At 37.8% G+C, this 12,590-nt stretch overlaps 1 protein-coding gene across 2 annotated transcripts in view; it reads right to left on the bottom strand.

The window, feature by feature from the left end:
- Positions 1-419: 419 nt before the first annotated feature.
- The window catches only part of KIF26B (kinesin family member 26B), a 612,624-nt gene continuing 600,453 nt past the window's right edge, over positions 420-12,590 (bottom strand). For both annotated transcript variants that reach the window (XM_003767766.4, XM_031966991.1), the window contains 3 exons: positions 6,080-6,282; positions 5,313-5,463; positions 420-1,168 (listed from right to left, as the gene is read on the bottom strand). In XM_003767766.4, coding sequence (XP_003767814.2) covers positions 1,020-1,168; positions 5,313-5,463; positions 6,080-6,282 — 503 coding nt within the window. In that variant the 3' untranslated portion in view covers positions 420-1,019. The remainder of the gene's footprint in view (positions 1,169-5,312; positions 5,464-6,079; positions 6,283-12,590) is intronic.

Here is a 12,590-nt window from a genome sequence, read left to right as displayed (position 1 = left end):
ACTGATGCCACATCAGCTGATAGGATGCTGGGGAGGAGGGCAGTAGTGGAAAGAGATCTCAGAAGGATACCTCTGGCATTTGGGTGGTATTCACCCTTCTCCTCTTCCATTCCCCAAAACCCAAAGTGATCTTTAAACATGATCATCCCAAGCCAAGGCCAGGGTTTATGAGGACGGTGATAAACAGTGACTAAGATCACCTGGCACCCCAAAGTCTTGTTGGAAACACACTAGCTATCGACAGGAATTGTCCACGTTCTGTTTGAGTGGCCTTACTGGAGGTAAACCATAAAAGGCGGTTAACATTTATTCATATGTGGTACTGATTAAGAAATATCTCTACAAACACAAGTTACTTAGAAACAGCAAGTCAGAAACAGGATAAAACACCAGGAGAAAACGAGCTGTAAATACATTAATACATTTCCAAAATGTGTCTGATTTTCCTTTTTTGTTTGTTTTGTAATTTTCTTGACTAGCACCATCTGTACACAAGAAAGTATGAACATAAACGTTTGGATAATAAAGATTTGCAAGGCACTTAAACAGTCTTTCGGGGTATTTGTTGTTTGTTGCTGTTTTGTTTAGCTCTCGGCAGCAGCAGTCCTACTTCCACCCTTCCCTTTCCTCGGCCAAAGCCAGGAAAGAACAAGGTTGCCTTTGCTTGCAGTTTGTATGTACAAACGTGTCCTTGAAAGTTCCTCAAAGTGCTCTTTTCAGTCTCTCGGGGGATCTGATATCCCTCAACCTTCCCAACATTTTGCTCCTTCACTGCGGGTTTGGTGTTGGCACCCTTCCTAGAAAAACGAAAGGAAAAGAAAAATCTCCTGCCGCTCAATGCTCGCTCCAGACTTGCCGCCGACCTTCATCCTCATTCTGTGGTCTTTGGGGTGCTGTCTTTGCAGAGGGCCTGGGTGAGAATGACTGTCTCTGGGGAGTCCTGGGCTGTGGGTGAGTGGGATGGAGGTGGAAGATGGGGTGGAGGCAAGGGAAGGGGAGGGGAGGACTTGACTCTCTCTTTATCGGCGCCTGGAGGTGATGTCAAAGCAGGTGATCATCATGAGGTGAGCCTTGCAGAAATTGACCCTGTTCTCCAGGCGCTCGGTCACACACTCGAGGGCTTCCAGGTATTCCAAGGAATCCAGTTCCAATACCTGCTCCAAGTCAACTGCAAGAGAAAAAAGAGATGATGGGAATAAAGTATAAAGGAGAAGTGATTATTTTGAATGTCCAGCTCATGTGGCAAGTTCTACTGTCTTTACACTATCAAAATTCTCCTTCCTTTTCCTCTCTCAGAGAGCCATGCCATATTAACATAAATATATATATATATATAATATTTTATTTCCTCCCCAATTACATGTAAAAACAATTTTAACATTCATCAAAATGTTTTTTTTTTGAGTTCCAAATTTTCTTCTTTCCTCCCTCAGTAAGAAAGCAAGCAATTTGATAGCAATTATACATATACAACCATGCAAAACACATTTCCATGTTACTCATGTTGTGAAAGAAAATACAAATTTTTAAAAAATTCAAGAAAAATAAAGAAAGCAAAGAAAAAGTAGGCTTCAATCGGCAATCAGATTTCATTAGTTCTTTCTCAGAGGATGGATAGCATTTTTCATCATAAGTCCTTAAGACTGTCTTAGATAATTTTGTTGCTAAGAATTGCTAAGTTGATTGTCATACAACATAGCTGTTGCTGTGTGCAATGTTCTCCTGGTTCTACCCATTTCACTTTACATAGTTCATTTAAGTTTTTCTGAGAGCAATTTGCTCATCATTTCTTAAAGCACAATTATATATTCCTTTACAATCATATACAACATTGTTCAGCCATTCCCCAACTGATGGGTATCTCTCAATTTTCAATTCTTGGTCACCACTAAAAGAACTGTTATAAATATTTTTGTACATATATGTCCTTTTCCTTTTCCTTTTTTATCTTTTTGGGATACAGACCTAGTAGAGGTATGGCTTAGTCAAAGGGTATGCATGATTTTAAAATCCTTTGGGCATCCTTTGAATACAGAATGGGTGAATCAGTAACTACCAACAGTGCATTAATATCTCAATTTTCCCACATCCCCTTCAATATTTCTCATTTTCCTTTTCCATGGTATCAGGCAATCTGATAGGTATGGAGTAGTGGCTCAGAGTTGTTTTAATTTGCATTTCTCTAATCAACAGTGATTTAGAACATTTTTCAATATATTTTTAAAGAAAAAAAAAGAAAAACTGATCAATATTTTAAAATCAAAAAATATAGGCAACATTCTATCTCTGTGGTTCTCCCCATCTCTGCAAAGAAGGGGGGTGTCTTTTCTTTGCAATTCCCTAATTCCAATATATAGATCTTCTTCCTGGAAAAGCATCTACATTTTCTCTCACATACTATTAAGTCTGCCCTAGCCTGAAAACACACTCACTTAGTAGTATTAATTACAACAATTACTTGTATAAGTATTACACATATAACATCCCATATTATGTAATTATAGACATAATTATATAATTAATAATTGATTCAATAATAACAGTTGAAATGTACACAGAGCTTTAAGGTTTCCCCAGTACATTATCTCATTTGATCCTCCCACTGGGACTGTGAGCTAAGGGCACAAATGAAGAGGCCCGCTCTTGAAAAGATTATGTGACTTGGCCAGGACTAAATAGCTAATAGGTTTTGGAGTTGGAATTCAAACTTCAGGTCTGCCCCTTTGCTTCTCAGCTAAAACATACTTCTGATTGTTTCAGCAATCATTTATTCCACAAATATTTATTGAGTGTTTTATTTTTATAGTGCATAGAATATCATTTGTTTTAATTTCAATAGTATTTTATTTTTCCAAATACATGTAAAATTAGTTTTCAACACTCGTTTTAGTAAAACTTTGTGTTAGAAAGACCTCTTTCCCTTCCTCTTTTACCTCTCCCTTCCCTAATACAGCAGTAATCTGATATAGGTTAAATATATACAATTTAGAATATCATTATTAACATATTTATATGATGCTTATAAAGTCAAACTGGGCAAATGGGCTGTTTTCCATCTCTCCTGGGCCTTAGCCTGTAGGCTGTCCTTCAGACCTGGAATCCATTCTCTCCTCATCTCCTTCTTTTCCAATCCCTAACTTCCTTCAAAACTCAACTCAGCATCTGAGGTCTTTTCCTGATTCCCTCTCAACCCTCCACCCCTACCCATTCCAACTGCTAATTTCTTCCCCAAATTACATTATAATTATTTTGTATATATGAACATATATAAGTGTAGTCTCCCATAATTGAATTCTTGTGGGCATGAATTCTTTCATTTCTGTCTTTGTTCCCTCATCCTCTAGCACAACCCTTGACACATAGTAGGTACTCAATGGATTCTTGTTGATTGATTAACTATTTCTACATTTATCAAGAACTTTTCCTATAACAACCAATTATAGAGAGTGTAAATGTTACTATTACCATTTCACAAATATGGCCTCAGAGCTATAACTTGACTTGCTTAGATTCACAGAGCTAGTCATTATCAGAGATGACTTTAGAATCAGGTTTCCCTGTTTGATGTCCAGTGGTTTTTTCATGGGACTTCCCAGGATGAGGCCATAGCCCTAGAGACATAGCATGAAGCATATAAAATAGAGTTGGGATTTGGGGAGCTCCCACCCCCAAAACATTTCAGAAAAATTTTTTTTGATTCTTTGTTAATTAAGAGAAACAGATTTTCACATAGGAAGAATGGATCTCTCTTTTAATGGGACTTTCCTTGAATGGTGTTCACCCTATGGCTGCTTATGCTTCAGTGTGTGCTTATTTTACAGGTGATCCTTTGTTGGGATCACAAGAACGTGGTTGATCTAGGCAGTGACTCTACCCCTCTCCAACTCTTAGTAAGGCATCATTCACTCAATGGTTATTGGTTATTCAGTAAATATCCTAGGACTCTAGACTCATAGAGGTGAAAGAGGCCACCTTGGATTTGTCCCAAATCATACAGTTAGTAGCTGACCATCCTGGGATTAAAAGCCAGGTCTCCTGATTCCAAACCTGGCATTTTCTTGATTGCCATTTGTCCCATTCTTTGGGAGTTGCTATGCTTGGGGAAGTAGATACCATTTAGGATTTAGGATCCATCTCTTTCATATTTAACATATCATTCATGGACTTCTCTTGCTCCCCGTGGCTGGGGGAAGCGATTGATAGTCTATAGAAGGGTACAGTGATGTCTGGAGCTACAGCTAATTGAGGAAGAGGAAAGAAGTAGGGAGGGAGGGAAGAAGGACATGGCCATTTTGTAATGCCATTTTGCATTTTCTTGGCAAGGTAACGTCATTTCCTTCTTCAGCTTATTTTTCAGTTAAGGAAACTGAGGCAAACAAGGTTAAGTGATTTTCTCAGAGTCACATAGCTAGTAAGTGTCTGAACTCAGGTTTTCCTGCTTTCAAGCCAGGTATATTATATCTACTGTGCCACCTAGAAGCCTGATTTAGATTTGCCATTTGATAAAGCAGCAATGGAAATTTGTCTTTCAGAAACACTGTAAGAACTATTCTGAATTGGCTTTATGTGGTCATTGAAAAATTGGGTTTTCTATCAAACCAAGATCATGCTTTGGGGCTTTTTTCCTTCCCTAGACTCTTTAGGTAACTTTCTCCCACCTTTTTTTTTTTTTTATAAAATTGCAAATTCTATCCTATTAAGAGCTTTATAAATGCTTTTCAATTTCAGGCTAGAAATGCAGTGTGATTATGTGGTGTGGGAACAGATTTATAATACAGCCTTTATGTCTGGGTGATCTTCTGCCACATGTAGAAAAGAAAAAAAAAATCTCATTTTCAGGTGCTCTGGACTGAGACACATAAGAAGTAATCTATTAGGAGCAATATTTACCACCCTTTCCTGCATCTCCTCTCCCAACTACTCTCCCTCCTCACCATTCAATCTTTTTTTTTTTGACTCTTGGTAAGTAGGATTACTTATTCATTTCAAATATCTCTATTCATTGCAGTAAGCGGGAGTTTTTTGTGCCGAGCAAAGAAGCAATGAATGATGGGTAGCACTCATTTGGAGTGAGACCACCTAAGGGAAGGAAGCATGCCCTTAAATGGTTCTGTCAGCACCATCAAAATTTTGGCAGCCCGGCACAAAGTCTCAGTCACCTTTCCTTGGTTGTAGTTCTGTTTTCATTTGATAAGAATTCTATGTGCTCATTTCTAGAGTCTCTCTAATTCTGCCCCAAGCTTTCATGTCAGACTGTTTAGATGGAAAACACTTTAGACCACAGTTTCAGAAAAAAAAATCTAGGCACTTACATTCACTAAGCCATTTGTTGGGATCCAGCATCAGATACTGTTTGGTCATCTCCAGTTCCTTCATTAACCACTCATACTTGGCCCGGACCTCAGCAATCCTCTGCTGGCGATGCTCCAGGATTTTCAGCTTTGCATTGAAGCATATCACTTCCTAGCACACAGACGGTAAGGGGAGTTGGGGAGGAAGGAGAGAGATTTGAGGTCAAACATATCCAGTCCAATCACTAAATATTGAATAAACAAGGGACAAGTCATCTGGAAGCTTGGAAAGGGCCCAAGGAATCATAGCTTAGTCTCTGCTTAGAGAAACATGATGAAGATGTACTGCACTGCCTGAGGCTGACTGTTCAGAATTAGGATCTTCCCAGAGGACAGGAGCTTTATGGTCTTCCCATGGAGATAGCATACGGTACTAAATATTAGCAGGGCACATACTTCTTTGGGCCTGTGGAGTCGATGGGACCTCAGAAGTCAGGGGGTGCATCCCTCTGCCTTTAGGAAAGTCTGCACTTAAGGATTACCAGAGTATTAGGCAAATGTGTTAGAGATGCCACACAAAACACTATGAATTATATTCTTGTGTCTTGTGCCCTATTGTTTGAGTCAAAATCTTTCTACTTATGGTTTGAACCCTCTTGTTTGGTTCTCTATGGAAAGAAAGAACTATAGCTTGCCATCCACCCATTCCCTTTATATGAAAACATAAGTCTCCTTGTCTATCCTGCTGACATCTTTGTAGTCCCAAAATGTTTTGCAGTAGCTCTCACCTTGCTGTCAATACCTCGACGCCGCTGAAGCCTCTCCACATCATCAATTTCATAGACTTTGATCTCAAAGGGTTCCCCTAGACCCCTCTGGGTGCTCCGCATTGGGCCATCCACCCAGCAGACACCAGCACTGTTTGAAGGCTTCCTCACTGGTGAGGTGGTATCAAGTGATAGGGCTGGGATGAGCCTCCGTCTCTGAGAACCTAGATAGGAATAATCCAAAAATTAATCTTTCTTCTTTTTAAATTTCCTTTGTTCCATGGGATACACATGTGGAACAAGGTCATATGTGAATAAAGTTCTCAGTCTGTGTAGCAATGGTGTGCATCTATGTTCTCCCACCCCACTTCCAGTCAGCTCTACCAACTTTCCTCTTCAGGCTGCCCTGCTGATTCAACTCTCCAAGATCTTTTTTATCATTCCAGACAACTCTTTTTCACCTGGAACTACTTCTCACATTAGAAATACTCTTTACTCCCAAGACCTCATCTTCTTATTGGCTATTTCCTCTAAGAATTTCTAATTGAAGAAGACCAGACCAAAAATATATTGAGCTCCCTCCAGGCTGTACTGCTGACTCCTTGCTACAGGATTTTTTTCTGCCATATCTCTCTTTCAGGTACTTTCTCCCCCTCCCACCATTCTTTTCCGTTCCTTTTTCTTATTGCATTAGAATGTAAACTTCTTGAAGAAAGGGACTTTCTTCCTTCCTCTCTCCTATCCTTCCTTCCTTCCTTCCTTCCTTCCTTCCTTCCTTCCTTCCTTCCTTCCTTCCTTCCTCCTTCCTTCCTTCCTTTCTTCCTTCCTTCCTTTCACCCTCCCTTCCTCCTTCCTTCCTTCTTCCTTCCTTCTTTTCTCTACATTTATGTAATACTTACTATGGGGCCAGGCATATAGTATTTACTCTTGATATTAAATTGAGGCATGCATTTTTAAGAACTCTCTCATAAGATCATTGTGCTTATTCTATGTCATGGGCCATATTAGTTACACAGACTGGAGGGCCCTAAAATTCCACAATGATCATCATAGAATTAATTATATTGCTTGGAGGAAAACATATCTACTGACAAGTAATACTAGAGTCTTAGGTGCCACTAAATCATACTTTATTAGCTTTCACTAAGGTTTCAGAGAGCAGACTTTCCCTCTAATGAAGTTACTTATTCACTGATTTCCTAAGTGAGGGCAAAGAACTACATTCTGGTACTATGGGTCAGTGGGAGTGGGAAGGATAAGACATACTTCTTAATCTCAAGGAGCTTACAGTCAAAATGGGAAGCTGGAAAAATGCCTGGAAAACAACTTGAAAATAATGATAAAGAATGATAATATATGATTCTTTTTAATGAAAGGATGATGTTCCTAAGCAACCATCTGGAAAGCACATGCTCTTAGCTATTTGGTTAGTGTCAGTCTGTACTGGGACCTGTCCAAACTGCCTTACCCAGATTCCCTTGTGACTAGGGACTCACATCTGCAAGACCATCTGGCTGAGATTAGGAAATAGCCTATGGCTAAAGTTTACTGGCCAACCCAAGAATTGAACCCACAACCTTGGCTTCATGAACATAGGCCTCTGAGATGGAACAGATCCGAGGAGAGTCAGCAAGTATGAAATCATACAATAGGAACAAAAAATAAAAATTAATTCTAGATTAAGATGGAGACTCTTTACCATTAGTAAGGAAAATCGAAAGAGGGTTTCAGTAAGAGCCTTAACTAAATCCCTTTGTGTATTATTGGTTCCATAGGTTGTATGGATGAATGAAAAAACCAGAACCAATCAGACAGACTGAAAATAAACAAGCAAACAGGCCAGGTTCACATGAGTAAGGAGGTTTGAAGAAAACAAACTATAAGCCAAGATGTAGTTGACTTATTTTCTAGTTGTTGTCTATTACAGGACAGGCTCTAGGAAATCAAGCATGACTTAGAAGGAAGAAAAAGAGGGAGGGAGGGAAGGAGGGAGGAAAAGAGGGAAGGAAGGAAGGAAGGAAGGAAGGAAGGAAGGAAGGAAGGAAGGAAGGAAGGAAGAAAAGAAGGAAGGAAGGAAGGAAGAAAAGAAGGGAGGAAGGAAGGAAGAAAAGAAGGAAGGAAGGAAGAAAGGAAGGAAAGAAGGAAGGAAGGAAGGAAGGAAGGAAGGAAGGAAGGAAGGAAGGAAGGAAGGAAGGAAGGAGAGAAAAAGGCTTAGATTTACATTAATCATGTGTGTATCCATTCTGTGGATGACGCCAGCTTGGGAGGGAGCTATAAGAAGTTAAAAAAAGGAATAATGAGGTAAAAGTCTGAGACGAGGTACAATCAACAGAATATAATGAGGCCCTACAGAGTTCTGTCCTAAGTACTATTAAATATTATACTTTCCTTCTACCTTTCCCCCTCAAAAGTGCATTTGTTGAGTACCTTTGCACCTGCACCGACTGTCCCCTGTACTTGAAATGGTCTAACTCCTCTTGGTTTTCCCATCTTTCTTTAAGACTCAGCTCAAACCCAACTTTCTGCAGGAGGCCTTTGTGTTCCTAGCCGCTAAAGCCTTCTCCTTTCAGATTACCTCCAGTCTACTCTCTATATATTCTTTTCAAACTTATTTTTATATGTTTCCATGGCATGTGTAGCATAGTAATTTGTTGTCTCCTTTGCTAAGATGTAATATCCTTGTCTTTATTTATATTCCTAGTCCTTATCACAGTGCCTGGAACATAATAAATATCTAATCAATGCTGATGACTCAGTAGATGAGAAACACTTGTATGAAGTGACCAGAATGTAGATTATTGCCCACAGCATCTGAAATGACTATAACAGTGGATGTGTCAACATAGAAAGGCAAAAATCTGATCGATGCTAATGGTTATATTAAAAAAAACCCTTCCTTTGTGCTAATAGGATTTTAGGATATAGGGCTGATAGGGACCTCAAAGGTGATGGCCTAACGTGGTTACTTTATTGTATGGATGAGGAAGCTGAGGGTCAGGAGGATTTACTGACATTACCAGAATAACAGGGAAAAGGAATCAAAGGCAGGATTTGAACTTCACTCCACTAACTTAAGACCCAGTACTCTTTTCCCTGTACCAAGCTAAATGATACCTTTTTTCAGAGCAATGTACTCAGCAAAAAAGTTTGTGTCAGTTAAGTAGTACCTGATACATCAGAACAAAATATTTCAATATACTTGCCCAGGATCACACAAAAAGTAATGTTAAGTATCTGAGACTGGATTTGAACTCAGGTTCTTCTGACTCCAGAGATGGTACTCTATCCCTTGCACTGTCCAGCTGTCCCAGAAAGCTACTCTTTTTGCTCCAGTGATCTCAAAGGAAACTTAACATTTCCCAATGATTTTAAAATATTGTACTCTATTTTCACCAGAGCTATGCATCGAAAAGAAGAGATGTTATATGATGGAGAATGTGTTGGAATTATAATCAAGGATCCCATGTTCAAATCTCAGCCTAGGAAACTTAAGGCATTTCCCATTGATTTAAAAATATGATTATATATATATATATATATTTTTTTTTTTTACCAGAACTATGTATAAAAGAAAGAGAATATTATGTGCTGAAAAAGGTCGTGAAGGAACCTGGCTTTGTTATACTTACTTTCTGAAATTGGTCATATCATTTCATTTGTCAAAATTTAGTAAATTAACTAGATAATTACCAAGATCTCTACTAGCTCTAGATCCTAAGAGTACTTCTTTCTTTGGTCCATTAAACACTAATTCTATGTGATCTTGGGCAAGTAATTTAACCTCAATTGCCTTGCAAAAAAAAAAAAAGAAAAGACTTATTTTTCATTTGGCAGAGTTGACCAATAGTTGTCAAACTCTGTTTCCCAGTAAGTTTTCCCAATAGCATCTCAAACTAGCAGGAAATATGGAATAAGAATCAGAAACTCTGGTTTCTTTTACCTTCTCTGTCATTTACTCTCTGTTACTTTAGGCAAATCCCACATTTTTTCTGTCAGTTTTCTCATGCATAAAATTAGTTCAACAATATCTGTCCTATTTACTTCAAAGGACTAGTGAACAGAGGTGAAAGTGTCTAAACATTATACAAGCATAGATGTAGAGAGGTAGATAAAGAGACCAAATTAGGATTTGCTGTTGGAAAATACAAGACAAAGGTCAAGAGTTTCTAGGATTCTCTAGTCAGCATAATTACAATTTTACATAAAGAAGTGACTTCTAGGGAGAAGTTAATACCATTTCTTTATCATCATATCTTTTCTGTTTGAGAAAATAGGACTCTGGGGAACTTTATTTCATCTAAAAGTATTATAAGACCTAAAATCTAAATTGTTTTTCTTACCAAAGGTTAAGTGATAATGAAACATATATCCAAAGAAACAGTAGAGACTAAAGCAGTTGAAAGAAGTTTAAAGAAGAGTGCAGAAGAAGAAATGCTGTTAATAGAAGGGTTCCAAAAAAGGCAAAACCTGATCTCAGATGAGGTTGTAGAACCTACTTGTGCAGTTTGATTGAGAGGAAGACTTTCTAAGACACTGGTTGAAAGAGTTTACTGGGAAATAGAGTTTCACAATTATTGGCTGACTTTGCTAACTGAAAATAGAGTCTTTTCTTTTTGTTTCCTTTTTTTTTTTGCAAGGCAACTGGGATTAAGTGACTTGCCTAGGGTCGCACAGCTAATAAGTGTTAAGTGACAGAGCACTGGCCCTGGAATCAGAAGGACTTGACTTCAAATGCAGCCTCAATCTACTGAGCTACCTAGCTGCCCCTTTTTAGATTTTTTCTTAAAGGGAAAAGTTAGTTAATTGCAGAACCTCCAATAGATTGAGGACCTATGTTACAAATAGCCCTGAAAGTGGTTCCTTCATTGAGAATTATAACTGAGGTACAGGGGGAAACTGAAAAAAATGTTGGTTGAAAATATTATAACTTCTCCTCAAGCGAGAGGTTTATTAACCATTGCCTAGAAGATGGTGTAAGTGAGTAAAAGATTTAGGGGAAAAAACTGTAGCTACAGTATCACAAATGCATGTCATACATATGAAGTGACTCTGAAAATAGCAGATTAAGTCACTTTGCTAGGGTCACACAGCCAGTAAGTTCCAGGGCAAGACTTGAATCCAGATTTTATTTGGCTTTTCAGACAATTCTCATTCTATTGCGTCTCATTCTACTGTATCAATCTAGATACATCCATACATCTATAGAATTTACATCTATAGAATGCTTCTTTGTATTTTACAAAGGACTTTCAGGTACATTGTCACATTTGATCCCCACAATAATTTAGTGAAGTAAATTGAGCAAGTACTATGAAAAGAGAACATAGACATAACAAAATATCACTGAACTTAGAGCTTGGACACCCGGATTCATGATCCAGAGTAAATATTTAATATATATGTGACCCTGGGAAAATGAATGTACTTCTCTGGGATTCAATTTCTTTACATGCAAAATAAGGAAAATAATAGTTGTATTTACCTAACAGATTTGAGAAAATAACATGTATACTTTAAATCACTATAAATTGAATTCAGCAAACTTTTTAGTGTTTGTAGAAATTATTTCACCATTTAAAATAGTTTCCAGGTTTGATAATATGTTCTTGTTTCTTTATTCTTCCAATATAAGCACACAGCAATTTAATGAGAATCAATTTTAAGATTTTCTGCAATTTCTCCATGCTTGTCTTATTCATTGGTTTCCCCCATTTTTATTTAAAATTTTGAGTTCCAAATTGTATCCTCACCTTCCATTTTCCTTCCCTGAGACTATAAGCAGTCAGTTATAGGTGATATGTGTGCAATTGTGTAAAACATTTCCATATTAGTAATTTTGTACAAGAAGACTCAAATAAAAGAAAAAATGAAAGAAAGTGAAAAATAGGCTGCTTTAGTCTGTATTCAATTACTATTGGTTCTTTCTCTTAAGGAGCATATTATATTTCATCTTTAGTTCTTTCGAACTGTCTTGAACCACTGTAGTATTGCTGTTACTGTGAATGGTGTTCTAGTTCTGTTTACTTCACTATGCACTGGTTCATGTAAGTCTTTCTAGGTTTTTCTGAAATCATCCTGCTCATCATCTTTAAAGCACAATAATATTCCACTATCATCATATACCACATCTTCTTCAGACATTCTTCAGTTGATGGGCATCCATCCCTTTGATTTCCAATTCTTAGCCCCAAAAAAGAGCTGCTAGAAATATTTTTTGTACAAGTAGGTTCTTTTTCCTTTTGGGTAATGTCTCTGGCCTATAATCTTTGATGAATCAAAGAGTATGTATAATGTTATAGCTTTTTGGTTATAGTCCCAAAATAGTTCTCCAAAGTGGTTGGATCAGTTCACAACTCCAACAACTATTCAGCAACCATTTATTGAATGCAGTTGAAAAACAAATACAAGTAAAACCATCTCTGCCCTCAAGAAACTTAGTTTCAATTTACACTAAGTATAAACAAAATACCATATATGTATATCCACACACACACATATACAGAATAAATATAAAGTATTCATTTGGTAGCAG

This window comes from Sarcophilus harrisii, chromosome 4 (genome assembly GCF_902635505.1).
Source record: "Sarcophilus harrisii chromosome 4, mSarHar1.11, whole genome shotgun sequence".
Classification (NCBI taxonomy): Eukaryota; Metazoa; Chordata; class Mammalia; order Dasyuromorphia; family Dasyuridae; genus Sarcophilus; species Sarcophilus harrisii.
Note: the sequence above shows the minus strand (reverse complement) of the source record. Positions and strands in the feature narration are given on the sequence as shown.